The following is a 25,947-nucleotide window of genomic DNA, read 5'->3' on the forward strand; positions in this document are numbered from 1 at the left end:
TTCTGGGTCTGGTTGAATTGGGGTTTAGTCCTCGTGTCCTGATACAGCCCCGACTTTGTTCTGACTTGCTGCTTAATTAAAAAGCTAGTTTAAGGTGTCCTGCACATGTGATATATATTTTCCCCTATATGAAGTCATTCTTTTTTGAACAAAACTCAAAACAGAGCCAATTAATCTTTCAGTCATTTCTACCCCCCCCCCCCCGCCCCACATGCATACTACCCTTTTGGGCTAAGCCCTGGGTGTTTCAAATGTCTGGCTCCGCCTCTGTTTTTTGGTCTAAGTGATTAAAGTAGAAAACAGAACTGATGTTCAAGAACAAACCATAGCTGCACTAATATTACACATCTCCATTGTTGTGGTGAACAGACATGTTGCTTTTAAAACCACATGCAGTGTGTGACCGTGACTGTTCACTGAGACCATGAACGCCACTTCGCTGAAGCCTTCGCCTTCTTCTTCTTCTTCTTCTTCTAAATTGGAAGCAGAAGGAGCACGAGCTGCTTTGATCTACTGAAAGGAAAAAGCAGAACATCTGAGCTGAAACCAGTCAGCTGAAACCATTAAGACAGGAACAAATTCAATGCAGTGTCTCAGGTGATTGTGTGCACATTTAACTTTCATCCATTCATTCATTTAATTCAGGAGGAAGAAATGCCAGGTTGGTGCAGGCTGGTTACATGCATTTGGTCCCATGCTGTCTTTAACTAAATGACTTGGTTCACATTATGGCTGGGCTGTATGTGGGGTTATATCATGTTATTTGGGCAGGAGTACCTGTCCCCTGTTAGACTTAGAAAGTTTCTCCATAAGTAGAGTTTCTAACTCTTCTAGCACATCTGTGGCTGACAGCTTTTTGGTGGCTCTTTTTACCCCACACTGGTTGTGAGTGTGTAAATAGCCCCACTAGTTCTTTTGGGTTGCAGTTAACTTGGGAGGAAGGTGTAGGTCTGCCATGACTAGATGAATAACAATTATCTGGGATACATAAATTTCATAATGCATGCATGTATCTCTATAAACCTGCCTGAGGGCTGCCATTTTTACATTCAGTTATTTCTTTGTTGAATCTAAATAATGAATGTGTTACAGTTAAACTGACACTGGTCAGTGTAAATGGCTCATTGGGACACAGAAACCTTTAAATTAAACCTGATATCGAGTGTCAAACAATATCAAAGCTGTAAAAGATGTTTACAGTCAGAATTTATAAAACTATGATTGTAAATAAATTCAAATAAGTGAGCTTTTCTCTTTGTGCTGAATATCAACACTGTGATTTCTTAGACTGTAAGCTTTACTTCAGCACAACCAGTTGTAGAAGCTGCCACTCCAAATGTCTTTGATAACAAGAAAAAAATACCTTTTCAGTCCACGGCCTGAAGTTCTTCTCTGACATCTTCTGCAATCGGCTTTGTCTGCTGGTTTGAAGACAATAAACCACAAAAAGATGATTTAGTCACTTTGTCTGCATCGTGCAGCTCGAATGTGTCGTGTAACGATGTTGAATAGCCGTCGTTATCCCTCTGCTGTGTCAGTAGGATTGTACTGTACAGCATCTCATTGATATGTGAGGAATGCTAATGTAAACAGACTTACATCATTAAAACATAAAGGACAGGAGATATTTAGATATTTTTATATTTATATTACATTTTATAGCTGACGGATATTACTAAATAGATAGAATTTACTAAATAGCTGGATGAACATGAAAAATATGTCTATAATAACAAATGACCATGAGAGCCAGTAGAATTAATTCAACTGGACACTCAAACGACGTCCTTAAATGCTCTTTAAGTGGCAGAACAAACGAACAGTTAATTGCTTACTTGAGATGAAATCTGCTCAGCTACTTTGAAAACAGCTTCTAACTGGTTCCTCCTTTAACAGGATGACTGCTCAGGGGTAAGGCCATCATGCAGTCCAGCAACCTTTATGGTTCTGCTTTGATTCACCAGAAACTATTAGGGAAACCTTCCAGCGCCTCCTGTGAAAGACACAGGCATAAACACAAACATTTATTAACATGTTCCACAGTCTTCCAGCTTGATTTTCTCATCCTGTGGACAACAACGTACATGGATGCAGGTTTATTGTTAACTTTTGTAAGGTTTATTTAGTGAACATATCCAGCTGCAGCTCCACTGTGACCCTGAACTGGATAAGCACTTAAGAAAATGTGTCAATAAATGGACAAACATCAACTTACTATATTTATCCAAACAGACGGGACCAACAATGCTTCACTGAGTTAGAGACTTTAATGTCTCTTCTATGTAAGAATGTCTCGTGCTGATAGACCTGCAAACTTGACAACAAAGGTTTTTCAGACTGCATGTAGCTGTCCTCTATGTCAGCTAACACATTTACATTCATGTCACACTTATTTCTGCTTTCCCATTTTATAATTATTACTTACATTTTGATTGGATACCTTGAGTTTGATACAAAGATACAAATCATGAAAAATGAGGTTTACATGTTTGTTCATGACAGTGCAGATTTCTGACATTTTGTGTAATTTAAGCTGCAACAATGTGACTGTTTTCTAACAAAAAACAGTGAAACTTAAGTTAGACTTGTGTTTGTAAATGAAGTGCCCCATGTTGTGTAGCTTTCTGGAGTTTATACTTATTGGGCTACATATTTATTTATTATACAGGCTATACAGCACATAACATCAAAACACACGTTTCATGTAACTAAAGTGTGTAATCATGTGGGCTACAGACAATAATTAAGTTACAGAATATATTTATATGAAAAACGTGCATACTTACTGCATTTGAATCATTTTAACCATATGTAACCACCTGCATATGTGTTTGGAAAGGAAAGTGTTGCATAAGTAAGTAGTTCTGCAACTACAAACTATAAAGATGTGCTAGTTTAACACGAGCCACGAAGCAAACGACACATGTAAGAACATAGCTGCTGCTGCAGCACCATCTACTGGTCATTTTGATAAAAGCAGCTAATCTTTTAGTATACAGTCTGCACAGCGCTACATTGTATTCGTTTTTTGTTCGGGGGCACATTTTACCTGTGCTGGATTATGGAGATATTCTACATATGAATGCTTCTGCTCCGGTTGATACTGTGTATCCTTCTCTGAGGTTCATCACTGACTGTAAATCTCAGACTCACCACTGTGAGTTCTACTCTCAGGTAGGACGGCCTGTCTATTTTATTCTATTGTATATAGTATTTTATTTTATTGCATTCCAGTGTTTTCTAATTTCTGCTACATAACTTTGTACTTTTGCTGTAACGAAACAAATTTGCCACCTGTGGGATTAATAAAGGTGTTCTTATCTATCTTATCTTGTGTTCCCTGGCTGCAGTGAAACATGCTGGTCATTATTCTCTTTATGAATGTGTACAATATAACAAATCCATTATTGCGTTAGGTTTGCTGTTCCCCATTTTTGCTTCATGTTGGTTTGCTCATGATAGTTTTTAATAGCATTGGTTAACTTCTTGCCTAATACTAACTAAATGGCAGTATTGGGAAGGTTACTTTTAAAATGTATTCCATTACAGAATACAGAATACATGCCCCAAAATGTATTCTGTAACGTATTACTCAATGACAGTAACGTATTCTGAATACTTTGGATTACTTAATATATTATCATGATTTTTACAACAACGTGAATGTACTATTGCTGTGTGATTTATTACTATTACTGAAGGTCCGCGACTCCAAACTGTAGTAAAGGGACCTCTGACTAATACAGCGGGGTCCCTGTCGGCTCGTAGCCGAAAAATAGCTTTACTTTGTTGTGTGGGTCAACTTTTCTTGCGAGAGACAGAGAGAGGCGTTGAAAGACTGCTCCAACGGAACTTATTGTTTCGGAGGAAAACAAGAACACGGTGTACAGTCGAGTCTTAATAGCTTACTTACAACTGGGCTCGTCTGGCTCTCTTCTTGGCTGCAGTGGTTATTATTATATTTACATGCTTCCAGCTCCCGTTTTTCCTCGATGACTGCTCGTACCTTTCCACTCCCCTTTTTCTCCCTCCTCGCGCTCACAGACCCATAACGTGTATGGCAGTCCATTCTCCCTGCAACACGGACTACACTGCCCATGATGCAACATTCTTTAGAGCTATGCTTGTAGCGTTCTGCCTGTTAGCTTAGCACAACAACAACAACGAAAAGGCGCTCTGTCACCCAGGAAACACACAGTCGCAGAGAGAGAGAGAGCGTCGCCCTGTAACCATGGCAACCGTAACGCTGCCGCCTGGACCAACAGAACGTAGCTGTCAAACAAAACCCAAACAGTCCTGACCCGCGACAAAATGAAACAGGAAAGTACCGCAGTGTAATCCATTTATTTCAACAAAGTAACTGTATTCTGAATACCACCTTTTTAAACGGTAACTGTAACGGAATACAGTTACTCATATTTTGTATTTTAAATACGTAACGACGGTACATGCATTCCGTTACTCCCCAACACTGCTAAATGGCCAGACTTCGTGATATTCTCTTAATCACCTAGTTTGTTTGTTTTCTAGTTTTAAGCTTCCACTGGTTTTCTATGGGACTGAAGTTTAGAGACTGGCTAGCCCACTCCATGCCCTTAATGTTCTCCTTCTTTAGTCACGGCTTTGTTGCCTTGGCAGTGTGTTTTCACTCAGTGGTATGCTGGAAGCCCACGACCCATCACCACCCCGTGTTCTGGCTGAAGGAAGGTTCACATCCAAGATTTTATGGTGCAAGACCCGTCTGGCCCTCAATGTGGTGAAGTCATCCTGTACCCTCAGTAGCTCCAAAGCATAACAGTCCATGCTTGACTGTGGTTCTAGGGGTCTTTCTGTCATACTCAGCATTTCTCTCCCTCTTAAAATATAAGATAAAATATATAAATGCCAAATAATTGTTTTGTATTATGCCACCGAAAATAAATAAATAAATAAATGAATGAATAAATGAATAAATAAATAATCAATTTCCCGTTCCAGTTCCTTTCCATAGTTGTCAGATATACGTGGATATGAAGCTGCAAAGCCCGGCGTGGGTTCGGCTTTTATTCTGAATAAAAACCTAACCGGAAGTGTCCCGAGTGGAGGCGGAACCTGGGCGGAACAAGCAGCAGGTTTTGTGGCGACTAGCTGGTTGTGACCTAACTGCTGTGATCTGGTGATACTTCAACACTGCATCTAAAGTAAGCAATAACCATCCGACCACATTCAGTTTCTTGGCTTATTAACGATTTTCCAGAAGAACGTCTGAACTGAAATTCTCGTTGTGTCGCTACGAAAGCTAATTTATCCAACTGTCACATTATGCTTTATACCAACTCACACTAATAAGATATCATGTCTGAATTATTAGCTAATGTTATGCTTCTTTCCTTCGTTTTAGTGTTCAATTTAAATGTTCATCTCTGAATAAAAGCCTGATACCTGTCTTCATAAATGCTGAACTTTGACCCATGAGCTATGCTAACTGAACACGTAGCATCAACATTAGCAAGTTTTGGTAGAATTCGTAAATGGGTGCAGTTAACCGTGATCGTTAGCAGGTCAGGTTTTCTTCGCACGTTTTTACTGATAATATATCAACGTGACGGATGTGGAGACAAAGCTGTACTTTAATCAGGCTTCAAGTGTAAAACTTTCTGGTAAAAATGGCATAAACCGAGGCTACAAATGTGACCTAAAGGTCAGCGTCACGTTTTATATCGGCAGGAGTGACAGTAGTTGTTACACAGGACTAAACCATTAGAAGTAAAGCTGTCCGGATATTGATGTCTTTGTCACTGTCGTGGCAGTTTGACTTTGCACTTGACAGCAGAGGTTTCGCCTGAACTTCAGCTAACCAGCCAAGTCTGTGGTCATGTGCAGGCATGCGCTGTTTTCACCTTTCACACAGATAACGCCTCTTTCTAACAGGCCCCAGAACCTGAATTTCACTTAATGTGTGTTTGAGCTGCAAGTGACTGACACACAGTCAGCGTCACATTTTTGTTAAAGAACTTGAGTTACGCAAAGTTCATAGAACGAGGTCAACGACCCTCCACCACTAACCCTGAATCCAAGCAGATCCACCTGCCGTTAGGGAACGAGTAACAGGCCCGAGCTCTGCCTTCCTGTCAGTCTACATTTGGTTTGTATGTTGTTGACATATTTGAAAGGTGCTTCTTTAGTCTGCATCATGTAAGTCAGGCTTTTGATCTTCTTTTAGGAAAAGATGTCGGCAGCTGTGAAAAATCCTTTTGAGCACATCGTTGAGCCTCTGGACCCCAAACACCCAGAGCAGCAGTTTTTCAATCTATCCAAGCTTGGAGATCCCAGATATGGTAGGAGCACATCTACACTGAATGCTAACATGAAGCATCTCGTCGGTGCACACAACCGAGAAGTATTGACTTGCACATGCGCTCCTTAGACCGTCTGCCGTTCTCCATCCGGGTCCTCCTGGAATCTGCCGTCAGGAACTGTGATGAGTTTCTAGTGAAGCGTTCGGATGTGGAAAGCATCCTGAACTGGAAGCAGACGCAGTTCCAGACTGTGGAGGTGCCGTTCAGGCCGGCGCGGGTCATCCTCCAGGACTTCACGTATGTCTTTTCCTCACAATTTGAGTGTCAGTGTCTTGTTTTAACTTTCACACATTTAATACGTTTAATGCACCTGGTGTGTCAGTGATGTCATCAGAGTAACGCTGGTCTGTAAGAAGAACATTGTGTCACGAGGTGTTTGCAGGTGTTGTGAAATCCCTGTTTACATCATCTCAGATGCAAAAAGAACCTTTGAGTGAAATAACCAGCTCAGGATTTAAGTGCAGTTTGCAGCAGCATCTGCTAAAAGCAGTCTGGACTTTAACAACAGTAAAGTTATTCCCTGTGTAAGCAGCAGGTTTCTACGGTAACATAGACTCCAAACACATGCTTTTGGGGTCTTATTAGTGATGTTTAAGAAGGTGACATCACATTCTGAGCGGTCCCTGACCAGCCTGTGCTGTGTCACGCAGCGGTGTTCCTGCTGTGGTCGACTTCGCTGCCATGCGTGACGCAGTGATGAAACTCGGTGGCGACCCAGAAAAGATTAATCCAGTTTGTCCCGCTGACCTCGTCATTGATCATTCCATCCAAGTGGACTTCAACAGGAAGTAAGATCTCTCGCCTTTCTCCCACCGTGTGTCAGCTCATAGGTGTTTCATTCACTGCTTCATTTCACTTGTTGTTCTTCACGCAGGTCTGACAGCCTTCAGAAAAATCAGGATCTGGAGTTTGACCGCAACAAAGAAAGATTTCAGTTTCTAAAGGTATGAACCTGTCGTGTGTCCATGTAAGTCTGATGGTTCGGTCCATAAATATGATCTCTGGTCTTTGCAGTGGGGCTCCAAAGCCTTCAGAAACATGCGAATTATTCCTCCTGGTTCAGGAATCGTTCACCAGGTCAACCTGGAGTACTTGGCCCACGTGGTGTTTAACCAGGATGGGCTCTTGTATCCGGACAGTCTGGTGGGCACCGACTCTCACACCACCATGATCGATGGTCTGGGCGTCCTGGGCTGGGGTAAGACGTCTGATATTTAGGAGCAGCTGTTTGTCTCCCTCTCTTTTACAGCAGTTATGCTGCTGTAGGCTGCTGCTGGTCCCAGTATGAATGCAGCTTCTCTGTTCCATCATTAACTAGATTCTCTCATAGTTTGTTTTTGCCGTGTTTATTGTTTGATTTCTTTTGCTCTGTGCAGGATCCTCACCTCATGAAATACACACTACTAGTCAGAGGTTTTAGAATACACACATTTTTTCATTGAAAATGATTAATGTCTCGTTGCACTCTGAAATCAAAGCACAGCACAAAGTAATTGGAGTTAGTTTTAGACCCAAACAGATTCTAACCTTTGACTCGTCAGTCGCCTCCTTTGGCAGATGTAGCAGCTGAACGCAGTCGTGGCTTCTGTCTACAACAGAAATCAAATCTTCTCCCACATCTGGAGCAGAAGTTCCATAAATGTGGACCTTTGTAGCTGCTTTGCTTTCAGTTCAAACCAGCTCGATGGGCTTTCAGTCTGGAGGCTGTGCTGGACACTCGTTCTGGCGCAGCTTGGACTGATGTGTGGGTCGTTATCCTGCTGTAGGATGAAGCCCTGACGGAGCGCAGGGTGCTGCATGGTGCTGCAGAACGCTGTGGTAGCTGTTTTGGTTCAGTCAGCAACCCTGGATCCAGCAAACAGCCCCAGACCATCACACTTCCTCCTCCATGTTGATGCCGCACACTGTGGAACTTTGTCCTATTCTGACGTCTGGCTTTCTTTCTGCAGCTCGTCCTGTCAAACAGTAGAAACTGAGACGTTCTCACTACGACCACTATGAAGCTGCTTGAAGCTGTTGTCCTGTGAGCCGCCGTCACACAGCTGTTAACTCTCAGAAACTTGACTCAGTCGTGTCTTTGGCTCTGCAGACCTCTGCCTGTCACAGGTTGCATTTGATGCTGAAGGAAACTGGACTCGCTGACACCTCCACTCTGTCTGCATCTCTCTGCAGCACAGACCTGCATCTAGAAGTGTTGTATGGTCAGTCTCTCATCACTGTTCAGCCGATGCTGACGAGGGTTTGTGCCACAGTGTGTCCAGCACTGCTTCATGCAGACGGGGGGCTGGGGGTCACACCTGTAGGAGCAGCAGCAGCGTCTGCACTGTTAGCCCATGTTGTTGCCTTTTTGTATCATTGTGAATGTGCGTTATGTTGTTTAACCGCTGACAGTTCAACACTTTGTTAACATTATTAGTAGTAATAGTGTTGTTTTTAGTTGTGCATCCACACATAAGTGCAGATTGTTTGATTTGCAGTAAGATCACTCAGAAACATTTGCATCAGCTGCTTGTAATGGTGTGAAAGTGAAAAATCAGGTGTGAGCTTGGTGTCCTAAGTAAAAGTTGACCTTGCCCCTTCAGGTGTGGGTGGGATTGAAGCAGAAGCTGTTATGTTGGGTCAGCCAATCAGCATGGTGCTCCCCGAGGTGGTGGGCTACAAGGTGCACGGCGCTGCGGATAAGTTCATCACGTCCACCGACATCGTCCTGACGGTTACCAAGGTAGGAGGGCGTTTGATGCAGCTGTTCCAACAGCAGTCAGCGCTCTGACGTCACAGCTGTGCTTTCTGCATGCGCCCGCAGCACCTCCGTCAGGTGGGCGTGGTAGGAAAATTCGTGGAGTTCTTCGGCCCAGGTGTGGCTCAGCTGTCGATCGCTGACAGAGCCACCATCGCCAACATGTGCCCAGAGTACGGCGCCACGGCAGCCTTCTTCCCCGTGGACGATGTCAGCCTTCAGTATCTGGAACAAACCGGTGAGCTGGTGGCGTTTGACGTCAGCACAAAGGTTGCATTCATTCATTGCACGCGATTCTTTTTGTTTATGCGACTCGTTTGTCTAAAATCAGGACGGGAACCAGAGAAGTTAGCATACATTACCAAGTACCTGAAGGCGGTGGCCATCTTCAGAGACTACAATGATGTTTCCCAGGATCCAGAGTTCACTCAGGTCAGCCTCTGACTTCCTTTATGTTTGCTGAACCCAGAAAAGTCTATTTTCAGGGATCACAGGTCATTGTCTGTTTTGTCTTTTATAGATTTTAATGAAAATTGTGACATGATGCAAATGTAACAAGAATAAAGCTGGATGTGTCCGTCTTCCTCAGGTTGTAGAGCTGGATCTGAGCACGGTGGTTCCCTGCTGCAGCGGTCCCAAAAGACCTCAGGACAGAGTTCCCGTGTCTGACATGAAGAAAGATTTTGAAGTTTGTCTGGAAGCAAAGGTGCGTTCCTACATTTACAGGTGGAGGCTGCTGACACTCAGCATTAGCTCTGGTCAGTATCACTGCTTGTAGCATGAGGTGATACCTGCCTCTAGCACAGGTGCACAGGTGTCTAGCTGCTGTAGGGGGGCTCATTAGTGCAGTCTTACCAGGAGTCACTCGTGTGCTGGTACAGCCTTGTTGCTAACCGACGCGTCTGTCACATAAAAGCTCTGAAAACGTTCTTTTCTATAATTCTCGCCTCAGCAAGGCTTCAAGGGCTTCCAGGTGGCTCCGCAGCGCCACAACGCTACAGCCCCCTTCCAGTTCAACGGAAAGGAGTACGCGCTGAGTCACGGCTCGGTGGTTATCGCTGCCATCACGAGCTGCACCAACACTAGCAACCCATCCGTCATGCTGGGAGCAGGTGGGTGTGCTGCGCTTCACTGTCACACAGTTTTCTGACACAGTGACTGAATGAGAGTCTCTCGTATCTCAGGACTCCTGGCAAAGAAAGCAGTCGAGTGTGGTTTGAGTGTGAAGCCGTACATAAAAACCAGCCTGTCCCCTGGCAGCGGAGTGGTGACCTACTACCTGAGAGAGAGCGGCGTCATGGACTACCTGTCTCAGCTCGGGTAAGCTGCTTGTTGTTGAAACGATCCCACGTTTGTGTTGACTGACTGTTATTTCACTCACACCTCTCACCTGGTAGGATCCAGTGTAACCAGTGTTTAAAGCAGGACATCAGCACAGTGATCAGTGAACGTTTCAATGATTGTTTTTAATGTTGTTTACGTTCAGAAGACTTCAGGTCTTCAGAGTTACGCCACTTTTTCTTTGATTATTTCTGAGCGCTCAGCATCACTGCGTTAATGTCTCGTCATAACTGCTGTTTGATTCTGAAGCGCCCCTGTGTGGCATCCCTGTGTGTTGCACGTTTGTGGCGCCCCTGTGTGTTGCACGTTTGTGGCGCCCCTGTGTGTTGCACGTTTGTGGCGCCCCCGTGTGTTGCACCTAGAACTGGTACTCCTGTGTTTACATCTGAGGAAGTGACAGAGTGTGTGACGTGCAGCTGTCTAATAATCCCTTTGTGTCTTCTGCCAGCTTTGAGGTTGTTGGCTATGGTTGCATGACGTGTATAGGCAACAGTGGGCCGCTCCCAGAACCAGTGGTGGAGGCCATAACCCAGGTACTAACGGCTTACATCGGAGGCTCCTCCTCCTTCCTCCTGTGACGTTTATTCATTCCTAACACACTCTTTGTTGACTTGAAGCAGCTCCGTGTTCAGTCTCCATGAGCCTTCTGTGTGTCATGTGACTGAGGTGTTTTTGTGCCTCAGGGGGATCTGATCGCTGCAGGCGTCCTTTCAGGCAACAGAAACTTTGAAGGACGAGTGCATCCCAACACCAGAGCCAACTACCTGGCTTCCCCACCGCTCGTCATCGCCTATGCACTGGCTGGCACAGTGAGGATAGACTTTGACAATGAGCCCATTGGTAAGTCACTGATTGAAACAGGTTTGAGTTGATCTCCAAGCTTTCACTTACTAACCCAAAACATTTGAGATACTAAGCTGAAGCCTTTTAGTTATAGAAGGCTGGTGGAAACAGGTCCAGGTCTAAATAAATAGGAGTGATATTTGAAAGAAAGAGACGAGACAACCTGCGCTCTGGGTTTAAACCTGCAGGTCACTTCCAGCAGGTCTAAGTGTGTTGATGAGCTTTAAGCTGAAGCGTCTGTATATGGTTTAGGTTATTATCACAATCAGCTGAAACGACGTTTGACTGCTGTCCTCTTTCTTTCTCTGTCCCCTGTAGGGATGAGCTCTGAAGGCAAAGACGTTTTCCTCAGGGACATCTGGCCCACTCGAGAGGAAATCCAGGCTGTGGAGAGAATGTTCGTCATCCCATCCATGTTCAAAGAGGTTTATGAGAAGATCGAGGTAGTGTGATCTTACGCTTGTTGGGGAGATCGTGCACTGCTGATATGTCTCGTTGACAGAAAGCCTCGTGCTGTGTTTGTGGTTTCGCTGCAGCACGTGAATGAACGCTGGAACTCGCTGGCTGCTCCCTCTGATAAACTCTACACCTGGGACCCCAAATCAACCTACATCAAGTCTCCGCCCTTCTTTGATGGTTTGGTAAGTACATGCCGTGCACGAACGTTCGTCTGCAGACTTATTCAAAGGTTATGTTTCGCCTTCATTGAGAAGAAGAGTGGACTTGCCTCCATAAAGCAATTGGCCCCACTAGTGTAGGGTGTAGACCTGTGGTGGTGAACTGTGCTCCACCACAGCTCCACAGTCTGTCAGGAGGAGGCCGTCATGTTATTGGTTGGGCCTCCCTGCAGTAGGACACGCCCGGTTCTAACACCTGACCCAGGTGACCTTAGCCAGAGAGGTGGGCCTACTCTAAAGCCCTTCCGAATGACCTCCGCCCCCTGTCTGGAGCCCATCCACCTTTCAGAGAAAGCTCATTTGCACCGTTAACAAAAAGATGGATTAACCATTGATTTGTGCCGTTTCTCACTAACGACGCCATCTGGTGGAAGACGGGTGCATAACATTTATGACACAGTAATGTCCCGGCTTCAGTTAAAACAAAGTGGCAGAGCTCGTTGACTAGTCTTGCACATCCTTAGTTAAGACAGTGAGACGTTTTGAGCCGTGTGGTTTGGCGAGCGTGTCCCCGCTGCACACAGGAAACCCTGTTGTCTGACCCTGACGTGTCTTGACTGTGTTGTATTAACTCAGACCAGGAAGCTGCAGCCTCCTGCCTCCATCACAGATGCCTGTGTGCTTCTGAACTTGGGAGACTCGGTCACAACCGACCACATTTCACCTGCGGGGAACATCGCCAGGAACAGCCCCGCAGCACGCTACCTGACCAGCAGGGGGTGAGTCGGCTCACACGTGTTACTGAATAGTAATGGTACTTAGCCCACGTCACAGACAGTTTTCATATGACTTCATCTCTTGATGAAAAACACTTGTCGGTGTGAAACCATCAACATTTTCTGCTGCTGCTCTTTTGGCAGTTTGAACTCCCGAGACTACAACTCGTACGGCTCTCGGCGAGGTAACGACGCCGTTATGGCCAGAGGGACGTTTGCCAACATCCGTCTCTTCAATAAGTTTCTCAACAAGCAGGCGCCACAAACCATCCACCTGCCGACAGGAGAAACGGTAGGAGCTCGTTACCCCTGAGCTACAGGGAGCCTCGCGCTGCATCGTTGTGCAACACTTGTTTATAAGAAGAAGGGACACGGCTGTGTCAGCTCAGACTGGACCCACATTAGAGCCAGCACAGTCAGGGCTGCATGCTGCCCTCTGGTGGACAAACTATGCAACTTCAACTTCTCAACAGAAGTCAGACACAAGCTGTTTAAACTGTGATGTTAAATTACATTTAATGTATCACATTTTCTTTATTTAAATTACAAACCAGCTAATATTATTATAGCTATATATACATGACCGTCAGTGCATCTAAAGGAGTGTGGAGAGCAGATCATAAGTGTAAGGTTTTCTGATGCTCTTGAGTCAATGCTGTGATATCAATAAACTGAAGGAGAGCCTGCAGACACTCTTGTTTACGAGTTTTGAGGTTGCATAGTTTGTCCACCAGAGGGCAGCATGTACCTAACAGTACCTGCCTAACCCTAACAGTACCTGCAGCTGTTTCAGGAACGCCACCAACACCCAGCTGATAATAACTGCACATAGCAAATGTTAGACACATCTATATGTTTCCCATATTTATATCAACGGTTATGCCTGAAAGAGAAAAATCAGAGCTTTGTGCCGTGACTCTTTATCTCGATAATAAGTGAGCTATGAGGAAGTGTGCCGTTCTGGTTCTTGGTTGACATCAGGAACTACAAGCTGCATGTAGATTCATTAAACACTGTTACAGTAGCTCTAACGGTGCTCTTAGGTTTGTTCTTGGAAATCAAGCTGTGAAATAAAATGCAGCAGTAATCTAAAGTAGGGCAGGGTTCAGACCTCACAGGGTTAATTATCACTGTTGTGTAAAAGCATCAGTGTAGACCATGTCAGATGTGTGGCATTGCTGACCATGGTAACAGATGCAGTGCTGTTGCCGGGCGTATCTTATGATTGGAGCATCTGTGTTCTTGTTTCAGCTGGACGTGTTCGATGCTGCAGACCGGTACCAGCAGTCCAGAATCCCTTTGCTCGTTCTCGCAGGGAAGGAGTACGGCTCCGGGAGCTCCAGGGACTGGGCTGCAAAGGGTCCCTTTCTGCTGGTAAAGTCAAACTACTTTGTTTGTATGCTCACATAGTTGTTTGCAGGTCTCAGGTGTTTTTTGTGTTTGCAGGGGATCAAGGCTGTCCTGGCAGAGAGCTATGAGCGGATCCACCGCAGTAACCTGGTGGGGATGGGAGTGATTCCTCTGGAGTATCTACCAGGAGATACGGCTGACAGCCTGGGTCTGACCGGCAGAGAGCGCTACACCGTGGTCATCCCTGAGCTGCTCACACCCAGGATGGTCGTAGACATCAAGGTACGGACAGACGGCACGCTGCTGCAGGCGTGTTGGGATGTGACGCTGACCTGCTCTCTCCCTGCTCCCACAGCTCGACACGGGGAAAACATTCCAAGTGCGCCTGAGATTTGACACGGATGTGGAGCTGGCATATTTCCGGCATGGAGGCATCCTCAACTACATGATCCGCAAGATGTCTGAGTCCTAACTGATGTGTCTCATGTGGGCTACACAGCATAACTGTAGTGTGTGTGATTCTGGTTTTACTACTGGTGCCAGCAGCTGTGTTTGAATGGCAAAGCAGACTGGTGATGATGATGATGATGATGATGATGATGAGTATTTATTAACCGTACTAAAGATAAGATGAAGCTTGATTCAAACATGGGAAACAGCATCCGCCTCAGTCCAGGGCTCAGCCACAGCAGCTTCACTGTAACGCGGCTCTTTGGGCTTTTATTGTTCACATGAAGGTGACCCATTCAGTCAGGTTTGCCTCGCCCACCGTCCTGTAACCATCCTGCTTTATGAACCATCAGCTGTGTATGTCACAGACATGCTGTCGGTCTTTAAAGCAAAGACGTCCCCCTGTGCCATAAGACCAAGTGCTTCTTCATTTTAAGACTTCTTGTTGTTGACCTCGTGGACCACAGTTAGCATCACACACATGTCAGCAGCAGCCAGACCTGCACCTAGGGCTGTTCGATGTGACCATGTGTATGACGATGTAAAAACGTCTGTCGATTCCTATCACGCTATCGTTTGTTTCGTGGTGTCGCAAAAGAAACTGTTTACAGCAATATTTGTTCATGGTTCTGATGTCACTGTAGTATTAATTTCTTAAGTTCTCTCTTTCTCTTATATTTAATATAACTTCACTACAGACGGACAAGCGCCTGTTTTTACATGTTGTTGTTAGCAACAACGACGGTAACACCATCGCGTAAACCTTTCATAATAAAGCTGAAGATCCTGTTGAGACTTTTCAAAATAAACTGAATCACGTGAAAGATGCAGAGAGTTTACGGAGGAGAAGCAAAAAAGAGCCGCCAGGTGCTAAAAACAAACCTTAGACTGAAACTTTGAGAGAAAACAGCGGCCGTTACAACTTATGTTATACAAAATGTTTCATGCATCGGTTGAAACACTCGACTCCAGCTACAGGACGCACAGCTGGAAACACTAAACACCAGTCGAGCTGCACGAGATTCACAGGAAATATCACATGTTTGTGATTTATATCGTTGCCAGGACGATAAATGTCTTATATATATGAGATTGTGGTCATATCGTGCAGCCCTACGTGCACCGATGACAGCATAAATATGGTGACAATGACCTCGTTAGGTGATGTAGTCGTTCAGCAGGCAGTTTTAAAAAAGCTGCTCTCAGACTCACAGCCAGTGTTTTAACTGGAAACTGAACGTTTCTCCCAGTTATTCCTGCTGGGATTAAAACCTTCAGTCCATCCTCACTGTCTGCGTGAATCCTTTATTCACACATGTTGCTGTTGTCCTGCTTTTCATGGCTCTGAGAATCACAGTTTTTGTAGCTCTCACATGTCCGATGAAGTCTCAGAAATAAAAGCTGGTTTCTGGCTCCGCTGTCCTGTCATCTTTATACTTTGCATCGTGTTCGCTTGTGTAGCTTACGTTAGTGTGCACTCTTTGTTGGTTCTTAGACGGAGCCTTAAAAGAGTCACTGGACGGCCTTCAGCTGCATAAACAGGCTGCCAGCTGACTGAAGGTAAAAGTAGGTCTGAAACGGCTTCATCGACAATATATTCCTGACAGGAAGTGAGAGCTTTGTGGTTCGCTGGGTTCCTCTGACGTGCCTCACGATCTGCTCTTTCTGACACTAGAGGGTGAACAGAGCTGCAGAACAGGAAGTTTACTGGCAGACGAAGCTTCCTGCTTCTCAGAAAGGCACAGGCGGCAACATGAAAGCAGCTCTCCACTGTTGAAAGTTCTGCTCTCACACAGCACTGATTTCTGGAACACCAACAAACGAGGCAAAGATGCACACGCTTCCTGTCTGCCAGCAGTTTTCTCCAGCACCTCCTCTGAAGCCATGGTCCCATCCCTGAGGTCTACCTGATGCAAAAGCCAGGTGACCAGAGGGCCTGAAGCACCTCAAACAAAGCAGCTCGCTCCTCTGTGTGCAGCAGGTCTACTCCCAGTTACTCCCAGTGTGCAGAGAGAAGAAGCCCAGACACGTGGAAACAGATTTCAGCCTGTACTGGTTCAGGACCACAGGTGAGGACGGCACAAAGAGCAGCTAACAAACTCAGCTCCCTCCTGTCCATGCTGTGCTTGTGTTGCTTCCACAGCCACCAGCAGACAGCTGCTGTGGGTTATGAGCTCACCTGGAGAAAGAAGTGGAGCTTCCCCTCTGTGGAATACCACCTACTGGATCTAGAGATCCACCAGTACGACTAAGGGGACCAGACGCCTGGCAGACTGACACCAGAGGCCAGTGCCTGCTTCAGGTCTCAGCAGTCCTCATCAGTGAGCCAGCCAGGCTGACCCGGAGGCGTCTGTGAGATTGTTTAGAGCACAGAAACATTCAGGGAGCTGCTGAGACTTGCATGCATGAGACTGGGGCTGTGTGGGCGGGGACGAGCTGATCAGCTCCAGCCAGGTGGGAGAAAAGAAGTGTGGAGAGTTTAGTGACATTACTCAAGTAAAAGCTGTGCTACATTTCCACAGAGCAGGTCCAGACTGAACACAGGAGAGGAAGCCTTTCTGTCTCCCACACCAACAGCAAAACCACAGTTCACACACAACAGCTGCTTCCTTCTGGGTCCACTCAGCACCCTCCACTGGTCCCCACTCTCCGACATGTTTCAGAGTCCTGCACAGCGACTGGCTCCTCCCACCACCTGTCATCATCCTGGGATACTCTCTCTCTTCTGCTTCTGTTTGGTACTCAGACAGCAAAGCGTTTCCCTGCTGGGTGCTTCCCTCACTGCATGATCGAGGACAAGAAGCTTAAAACGTTTGCACGTCATGTAACTGACAGTGGCGATGGATGAAGCTGCGGCTGTTGTACCGCAGCTGTGTTCAGACTCGTGATTATCTTACCAGACAAAATAAATCCAGCACAGTCTGATTATTTCACACTGTTTCACCGACCTGCTGCTTTTCAGGGATCACTGTGTCAGTTTCATGTGAAAATATTAGAGGGCGCATCGTCCTGTATGAAAGCTCAGTAACCAAACGTGATAGGGTCGTGTTTTTCCCTTCAGCCTATCAGCAGTGAATACCACACTGCCCCTCCCCAGTTCAGACCACGAAGCTTATCTCAGCTCACAGCTGTCAGAACTGAATGAGTAGATGAAACAAACAAACCCTCTTCGTTGTGAAAGTACGGACATTTGCAAACGATGTTCCACCTGATATTTGAATAGTCTGACTTCAGCTTCTCATGTTGTTAAAGTTCCTCCCTTAAAACTGGACTTTGCACAGGTTTGAAGCCCACACACTGAGCCCATATTAAATGTTTTGCATACTTGTAGTAATTTGCATCACCAATTGAAGAAGCTCATCAATCTATATGTAAGATATCAAGCCTGAAGAGGTTGCATACATGTAAAAACTGTATGTACCCATACAGCCTTTGCCATGACACTCATCATCAGCTATATCAGCTATCAAAACAAACTGACTGGAGTCCACCGGCTGATAGGACATGTGTTGACAGTGCATGTTGGAGCACTAAGCCATGAAGTCCAAGGACTTCTGAGACAAGACTGTATTTAGGCACAGATCTGGGAAAGGGTATCGAAGCCATCCTCCAGAAATTGAAGCAGTTTGGAACAACCAGAACTCTTAGAAAGGAACTCAAGGTGACCACGAAGCCAATGTTCACCCTGACAAAGCTCCAGCACCGCTCCTTGGAGAAAGACAGGAGCCACGCCTCAGTTAAAAGCACAGGAGTCTGATCAGAACCTGGTCTGATGCCAAACGTCATGTCAGGAAGAAATCAGGCAGCGGTCATCACCTGGCATGAAGCAGCGTTTGCGTGCTGCGGAAACGTTTTTCAGCAACACGAACCGAAAGACATGTCGGGGTGCCGAGACTTGAGCTGGACTGATCATGAAGTGGATCTGACATTCAGAGAGCTGCTGTGGGGCTGTTTGCAAACAGGCTCTTGCTGTTCGTTCGTTCCTCTAACTCCCTCACTCGCGCTTTTTCCTTTTGCTTTGGTAAATCCTCGTAAAACAGATAAAACCATTAAAGAAGTCAGATTTAAAAAAAACAAATCTCTTTGCCTACATCTGATGCTGTGACAGTTATTTCTCACTCTTCATTTTGGTCGCAGCAGATGGCCCCGCCCCTCCCTGAGCCTGGTTCTGCCGGAGGTTTCTTCCTGTTAAAAGGGAGTTTTTCCTTCCCACTGTCACCAAAAAACCCAACAATCATATGACCCCCTATGAGCAGCACGCTCATAGGGGGTCATATGATTGTTGGGTTTTTCTCTGTATGTATCATTGTCGGGTCTACCTTACAATATAAAGCACCTTGAGGCGACTGTTGTTGTGATTTGGCGCTGTGTAAATAAAGCTGAATTGAATTCATTTACATTAGCCTTTTCCTCCATCACTCTCAGCTTTGCTTTCACCACCTTCTTGACTGTTTAAAGGCTCCCTGATTTAGCAGCAGCTCTGCTTGAGGATGATCTCCACTCTGATGTTCATGTCTTTCCTGCAGCTGTGGATGTTAAAGTCAAATGAGACAAAGTGATGCAGTGGGGTAGAAGTGGAAAAGCCAGCTGTGCGTGCAGGTACGTGCAGGTATGTGCACGTGGCAGAGCGTAGGGTCCTGCAGACCTACAGCACACACAGCATGCAGCAGGCTGAGAGGAGGAAGTGCTAGACTTGCAAATCAGGGCAGGACAGGGAACTTCTTTGAAAACATTTGAATTATTCAAACCTCTGAGATCCCCTGACTTAGCGAGTCTAAACACCTATAGACATGTTCGCAGCTGTGTGGGGCCAGGAAGCCAGGACTGTGTGCGATGGCTGAAACTGAACACGTCACACTTTCATTTACTTTCGTCTGTCAGTTAGAAGATTAATAACAAATCCATTCGTTCAAAGGTTAAAAATGCACCTGCTAGCATCTGCATGGACACAGATAAGGGTGCAGTTAATATGTTTGATCTCACTTCTTTAATCCAAACGACGCAAAAGAAAAGCTGGGAAACAACGGAGGAGCTCAGCTGCACACGTTAACGCCACGACACAGGAAGCAGCAGCAGGACTTCCCAGTGTTTGTTACGTCAGCTTCACTGTTTGCAGTTTCAAAACGACGCTTGAAGTGAAAAACAAACTTTCTGTTCTGCACATGAACCAAACATTATTTTGTGATGTCTGCTTTGTGTTCAGTTGCTGCCCACAGCCCACATGACTGTTCTTCAGCCTGCTGTGTTCAGCTTGTCGTCGCACGCTGTTGTTACCTTTGTAGAGGCTGGTCTCTGACCCACACCAGCTTACAGGAAGTGTTTGTGTTGCACTCATTACAACGAGACCAGCAGTGCTGTTTGTGCAGCTGAAGCTAAGGACAGCATTGAAGTGGCATTGATTATGAAAGCAGTAAAGAAAATAAAGACCCACAATGACAGAAGTTCTCTGTGTAATTTATTGAAAACTCAAAGATACACTATTTGATTAGGATTTGTACACTGAGTGCTAGAATTACCCTCCTGAAGTCATTCATAATTAAATGCATGTGTAACTAATCTATTAGAGTTTTCTTCACCCTGAGTACTTCACTAGGTAAGATGAGTAGTCAGTGAGTCTAACATCCTCATACTGAACACAGCTTAACAGATTCCAGACTCAACCGGACACGATCGGTTCCAGCGATGGTTTTTCTCAGCAACACAACGATTCGAATGCTGAATTGAGGTAAACACATTGCTTCAACACAGACGAGTCTCTCAGGCCGTTCATCAGACAGCAATACTTTAACCTGAAATGAAATATCACAGCACCACAGACCCTCAAAGGAGCCACGCGAGGAGCCTGAAGAAAGTGCAGCATGATTTCAACCTCTATGTTCCCTCCGTACATATTCCAGTGTCACGTGTAATAAACAACTCTGATCCATGAGAATTCGTTTCTGGTGTGCAAGTATAAGCAGGTATATGTGCAGATTTTAGTACATGATCACAACGTCACCACGTGAGATTAACAAACAGGTCAAAGAGAAAAAAAACACCGATGGTCACTGTCCGTTTGAAGAGCGCAAACCCGGCGGTGCAGGACCGGACCACACCGATGTCTCGCTTCTTTTTGTGGAAGACATGAAACTAAATGATCAGAAGAATATTTCTGTTTAACTAAAATCATCATCATTATTATTACACACGCTTGTATTCAGCAGTACAGATTTGGGGACATTAGTCATTGTATGGTAAAATCTGGTTCTTATGCAGCTTTTCTAATCTGCTCAAGCACTTTATACAGCAGGTCTCTTTCACCCGTAGATTCATACGAGCATCTTTTCCACATCTTTCACACTCAAACACATCTGCAGCGACTGGTGCTTCCAGTGTCTCGCCCAGTATACTTTGACATCCAGCAATGAAGCCACCAAGCTGACCTGCTCCACCTCCATGTTCGAGTTCTCAGCATATGAGAGGTTATATGTTCACTTCATCCACTACTAATGCTTCTCTGGACAACCCACATCTAAATAACACGATGTACATGGATGGTGTCTAAACCAAACCCTACAGGGTCCAAGTCTCACGGCTGAGGAGGTGTGATCAAGCAACGCCACAAAGCTTAACTTTGCTCGATCAAGAGGCTTCTCTGGTAAAGTTAACATTTAACTCAATCGTACAGCCTCAGGCTGTTCATGTTGGACTCACTGAACGTCGCTGGTTTCAGCCTGTATTTTAAAAATGGACACACTGAGCGTATGGCTGACGATAACACACGTGGTCCTATCAGCTCGTAGGAACTGAAATTGTGATGTTAGCTCAACACTTTTCAAACTATGGCTTTGACTCTGAAGGCTGCTCAGCACATGAAGGGTCTCGGACACAGAGCCCACTGCTGCAGTCACTGTGCTCACGCTAACAAAGCAAACCTTTAAAGTGGAACAGTGCTCTGCAGACTTTGCTCTCATCATAAAGATATAAAGTCTGCAGTAAGCAGCAGAGCGTAAGGGGAAAACCACACAAACAGCAGAAACAGTCACACAAACACATTTCACCTGTCAAAAACTGCGGTGTCAGAAGGACACGGTTATTTGCTTTGAAGTGTTGTGTCCTCACAGAAAGTTAAGCATGGCTTCTTAATGACGGGCGAGTATGAGCGGCCCCTGAAAGTGCTTCACTGTAAGACTGAGAAGAGCTCTCAGCTATTTCTGTCGTCGTGTGCAACGCACACTTCCTGCTGCAAGGGTCACTTGCAAAACAGACAGGAAATGAGATTCGTGTGCGAATGTTTGTGCAAGTAAGAGGAAGAAAAGGTATGTTATCAAAGGAATCATTGGACATGAAACAATGGGCTCGGCACAGGCCGCAGCAACACACCGTTTTAGCTCGAAATAACAAAGGGAGGAGGAAGAACAAAAAGGACCTAACAGCAGACAGCTCATCAGCAAATGTTCTTAATGGTCCCACTAACGTCTAACATGTTAACCAGTCGTAAAGTGGAACATTAGTTCTCCTGGGCAGCAACCATAATTGCAGAGCCCTGAGAGGTAGTTGTTGTCCCAGCGCTCAGACGTCCTGTTAGGAGGTGCTGCAGCAGCTCTGGGGAAAGAACTGGCAAAGATATGCACTCAACCACACGTGTGAGCTCTACATATAATCCTTATAATCCAAAGGGGGCGGGAACATACGGCGGGTCTAATGATGGCGGTGACTTCTCCGTGATCAGTGACATTTCAGGTGCTTCTTGGGGTGCTTCTTTTCCAGCTGCTCTCTCTGGGATCCATAGATACAGTTGGCCCGCCAGGAGAACCATACGATGATGGAGACAATGGTGGTCTGGAGGAGGAGCATCACTCCGTAGGTGGACGCGACGGTGGGTCCAGGGAGGTGGGAGAGGGAGGTGGGGGGCAGCAGCAGCGCTGGGCTCAGCAAGATGGCCTTAATCTCAGCCTTGATCATGTGAAGTTCATCCAGGATGGACAAAAACGTGCAACAGTGGAACCACTGGTGGCTGTGCCCCCAGATGTCAAAGCGTCCTGGCGCAAGGCGTTCTGGGAACTTGCTAATGTTGAAGATGGCTGACACCAGCAACCAGAGGCAGTGGCGATAGAAGAAGCGGGCCATGGGGGTGGAAGCGGTGAAGGAGGAGGAGGAGGTGGAGTAAGGCGATCGGGTGAGGAGGCGGTAGAAGATTGGTGTGGAGGAGATGAGAAACGGAAGGAGAAAAACCAGCGTCCGGATGATATAGCGATGCTGCCTCCACCTCTGCCGAGTATTGCAGCAGGATAAAACACAGATGATCGCTACAACACATGCACACGGGATGTAGTAGGTCTCAAAGAACACGCTGCACTCTGGGATTGCATAGGCTGAGGGTGCAGCCTCACGGTTCAACTCCACCCGGGAGCTGCTCCCTGTCTCTGCTATTCCTGCCTGAGGGTGGATGTAGTAGTAGTATGCCAACGATGAGCCGACCGTGTACGCACTGATGGTGCCGTAATCCACGAAGAAGCAAACCTCTCGTACCACAAGAGACATTGAGTTAAGCAGGTGAGCCATGCTGCTGGCCATCAGTAAACAGGACACCCCAATAAAGTAATTCCACAGCGGATAGAAGAAAGGCTCACCGCTATCAGGCGCACCTTCCCAACCAAAAACCTCCACAAAGTAGTAGAAAAAGATGAAAACAGGAAGAAAGTGCGTCCAGAAATTGCCCGTTTCATTGGTAGGCCTGAACGCTGACAGTAAGCAGTCCCACAGGCTGTAGTTTGGGAAGCGGTAGCCCGTCAGGATAAAGTTCTCTATGACTCGAGGCGGCACATCCGTATGCCTCAGGAGAGGCAATGGCTGACCGCAGTTCAGAAGCATAGTTAGAGTTTATTTATGCTGCCAATGGACAAAAACCTCCGCTGGGATCTTTGTTTGCATAAGTTCTTCACTTTTATTGCTTGGCTGTTGACTTTATTGCTGATCACATCGTGGTTTGCGATTCAATCCGTTGCTTCTGGGTGGATAAGGCATCTACAGACGGGCCCAGCTCTAAAAGACCATTCAGCACCCTCTGTGCACCTCCAGGCCTCGTGAGCTGCACACTAATCCAGTGAGCAGCTACTACAAAGCCCGGGAGTGAACCAAGAGCAAAGAAGAGTTATGCAATATCCAAAAAGCTTAGGCCACTGGTTAATTTTTCATTTTGGTTTCCAAGGTCAGCAGAAACATCCAGCATGCAAAGTCCATCTGCCTGTTGGTCGTTCCTTCTTTTGCATAGTGGATCACACACACACACACACACACACACACACACACACACACACACACACACACACACACACCTGTCTTGTGATGCTTAGTTCTGCAGCAGCGAATAAAATGGAGCTCAGTTATTACTGTGTTACAAGGTTGAACCGCACGTCAGTGAAGGAGTCCGTACAGCTGGTGTCCTGGAGACTCCGTGGCATGTAGGCCGTGTTGTTCATCAGCACCGTCCTGTTTGCTGCAGCGAGTCTCCACGGCCCGGCTTCTATTCATTCAGCTGCCGGTGTGTTGCAGTGCGCTGCGGGCACGAAGAAATCCTTCAGGACTGACACGAGCCGGCGTTCAGTCCTTCGACGCAAGGTCACGTTTAAAAATAGCATTTTAGAGCCGAGAGCGCGCCTTCATATGTTCCACGCGTAAAGGGTCGATGAGGCAGGAGAGCGCGATGCCCGAGGAGGGCGACGGCAGCCGGCGTTTCTGCGAAACACCGAGCGGAACAGCGCTTTGACAGGCACCTGCGTCAAGTTACGCGCAGTCACAGCGAGTTTCCGGTCAGCGCTTTCAAACGGAAACACCGAGGCTGTGACGTAACACTTCTAAGAGGTCATTGTGTCCACTTACCTACCATTTGAACCGCCGCCGCACTGCCAAAGCGCAGGCTCTAACTACAACACAAGGCAGCACCAAATACAGGACGTGTGAGGTGAAACTGTTATTTGAGCCGAGGTTCGTTATTATTCATTATAAGGAAAAACTGAGCAGCTGCACTGGGTGCAGAGGGCAGCAGAGCAGAGCTGGCAGCGCTATCAGTGCGGCAGGACGTGCATCTTTGAATTCATCATTTACGTTTAACTACGACCACAAACTGCTCTGGAAAGATGCGCCCAGAGAAAGACCACAGAGAGTCCTTGTTACTGCTGAATCTGATCCTGAGGCAGGCTTCGTGTTTGACACCTGATCAGGAGTGTTGTGATGTAGCAGTGCGGTGTGTTGAACAGGGGTCCGAGCAGGCAGACAAACGCAGAGAGATCACTCTAATGCGGCCTGTTATTGGTCTTTATAATGGGAAGCAACATGACGTCACTGCTGCTGTGATTTGGCGTTACAAACAAAATTAAATAAAACGGAATCGAAGTGAAATCTTCCAATAAAACGGCAGCTGAGCTGAAATCGTACCTTCAAAACTAAAAATCAAAGTAAATGTGCTTAGTTTAAGTCTGTTTCTCTGTTACTGTGGTCGTACAGTAACAGAAGTGTTAATCCACCATAAACGTTTTTTAACCGCATGTACTACATTTCCATGCTAACATACTTCGCATAAGCTTAGCCTTACAAAGCCTTATTTTGAAGGGGATTCACTCAGTTTCCGGTACAGTTACGACTCGTGCAGCTCGCCGGAGCGCTGAACTGATACAGAAGTCTTGAGTGTGCGTGTGTCCGTGTCGTGTCGTTGAAGTTTGCTGTAGTCACACTGGGGACAGATGAGGACCCGGTCAGCAGTGCAGCCGTGCCGTGCCGTGCTCACAGCCTGTCCTGTTTGACATGCACGGTCCGTCCTTGTTTAGCAGTGCTGTGGGATCTCCTCCCCGGCCGCGCTTTGTTGAAGGCTGTGCTGGGCACACCGTGCAGAAACACTATGTTTGTATAAACTACAGCCCCGTGTCACTGCAGCGCATGTGCAGCATTCTGCACTGTTAGGGGCACCATGCTACACCACTGCATGTCTGACAAGACAGGGAAAACAAAGGGAATAATCTGTGCAGTGCAGAGGACGAAGTCTGCTTCCTGTCCACAAAAAACATAACAACTCAGTTTTTCAATAACTTACCCAGCTGTCTAATTCTCTGTGCAGCTAGTTAGTTCTCTGACCAGCTGAGTTAGACAGCTATTAATCAGAAAGGCAGCAGCATCCTGTGTGAGAAAAACTTCATTCCTGCAACCAGTTTGATGAATTCCTGTACACTGAATTATTTATTTAAATAATCTTTATTCATCTCGTGTCCTCCTCATTTAGACAAGTGCAAAGATCAATGCAGAGGTAGAGACTAACAAAAGTTACACAAAATACAAACAAAAACATGTACTTGAGAACAGAAAGCTAGTATAGAGAAGTCGCTCTCAGAGTGAAGTATTGTGTTCCACTAAAACAGGAAAGTTTTACCATTTAAAGATATTTGGTTTATATTTCACATTTGGTGACTCTCTGACCTCAAACCTCAGCACAGTCATCTGAATACAGGACAAGTGGTCTCAAT

The 25,947-nt window shown here is 46.0% G+C and overlaps 2 protein-coding genes and 1 long non-coding RNA gene across 5 annotated transcripts; 1 reads left to right on the forward strand and 2 right to left on the reverse strand.

The window, feature by feature from the left end:
* Positions 1-212: 212 nt before the first annotated feature.
* Positions 213-2,177, reverse strand: LOC120735317. The gene is made up of 3 exons (XR_005696223.1): positions 1,836-2,177; positions 1,364-1,421; positions 213-513 (listed from the first exon to the last, which is right to left on the reverse strand). It is a non-coding gene; the product is annotated as an uncharacterized LOC120735317 (long non-coding RNA).
* Positions 2,178-5,047: 2,870 nt separating this feature from the next.
* On the forward strand, positions 5,048-15,067 carry aco1 (aconitase 1, soluble). Of its 3 annotated transcripts, none has more exons than XM_040034619.1 (21): positions 5,048-5,180; positions 6,203-6,317; positions 6,407-6,575; positions 6,989-7,126; positions 7,213-7,282; positions 7,353-7,536; positions 8,921-9,060; positions 9,142-9,313; positions 9,407-9,507; positions 9,665-9,781; positions 10,028-10,187; positions 10,260-10,395; positions 10,865-10,949; positions 11,100-11,256; positions 11,578-11,702; positions 11,796-11,900; positions 12,513-12,655; positions 12,797-12,944; positions 13,904-14,026; positions 14,099-14,284; positions 14,358-15,067. In XM_040034619.1, exons 2-21 carry the CDS (start codon positions 6,209-6,211, stop codon positions 14,472-14,474), a joined length of 2,685 nt encoding a protein of 894 aa, XP_039890553.1. In that variant the 5' UTR covers positions 5,048-5,180; positions 6,203-6,208; the 3' UTR covers positions 14,475-15,067. The 3 variants fall into 3 exon arrangements, with proteins under 3 accessions (XP_039890553.1, XP_039890552.1, XP_039890551.1); XM_040034618.1 differs by lacking the exon at positions 5,048-5,180 and adding an exon at positions 5,702-6,128 and having other exon boundaries at positions 14,358-14,474; XM_040034617.1 differs by lacking the exon at positions 5,048-5,180 and adding an exon at positions 5,702-6,109 and having other exon boundaries at positions 14,358-14,474.
* A 4,827-nt stretch (positions 15,068-19,894) lies between these two features.
* On the reverse strand, positions 19,895-25,342 carry paqr9 (progestin and adipoQ receptor family member 9). Its single transcript, XM_040034624.1, has one exon. It carries the CDS (start codon positions 23,303-23,305, stop codon positions 22,160-22,162), a length of 1,146 nt encoding a protein of 381 aa, XP_039890558.1. The 5' UTR covers positions 23,306-25,342; the 3' UTR covers positions 19,895-22,159.
* Positions 25,343-25,947: the final 605 nt, after the last annotated feature.

This window comes from Simochromis diagramma, unplaced genomic scaffold (genome assembly GCF_900408965.1).
Source record: "Simochromis diagramma unplaced genomic scaffold, fSimDia1.1 OVJJ01000439.1, whole genome shotgun sequence".
NCBI lineage: Eukaryota > Metazoa > Chordata > Actinopteri > Cichliformes > Cichlidae > Simochromis > Simochromis diagramma.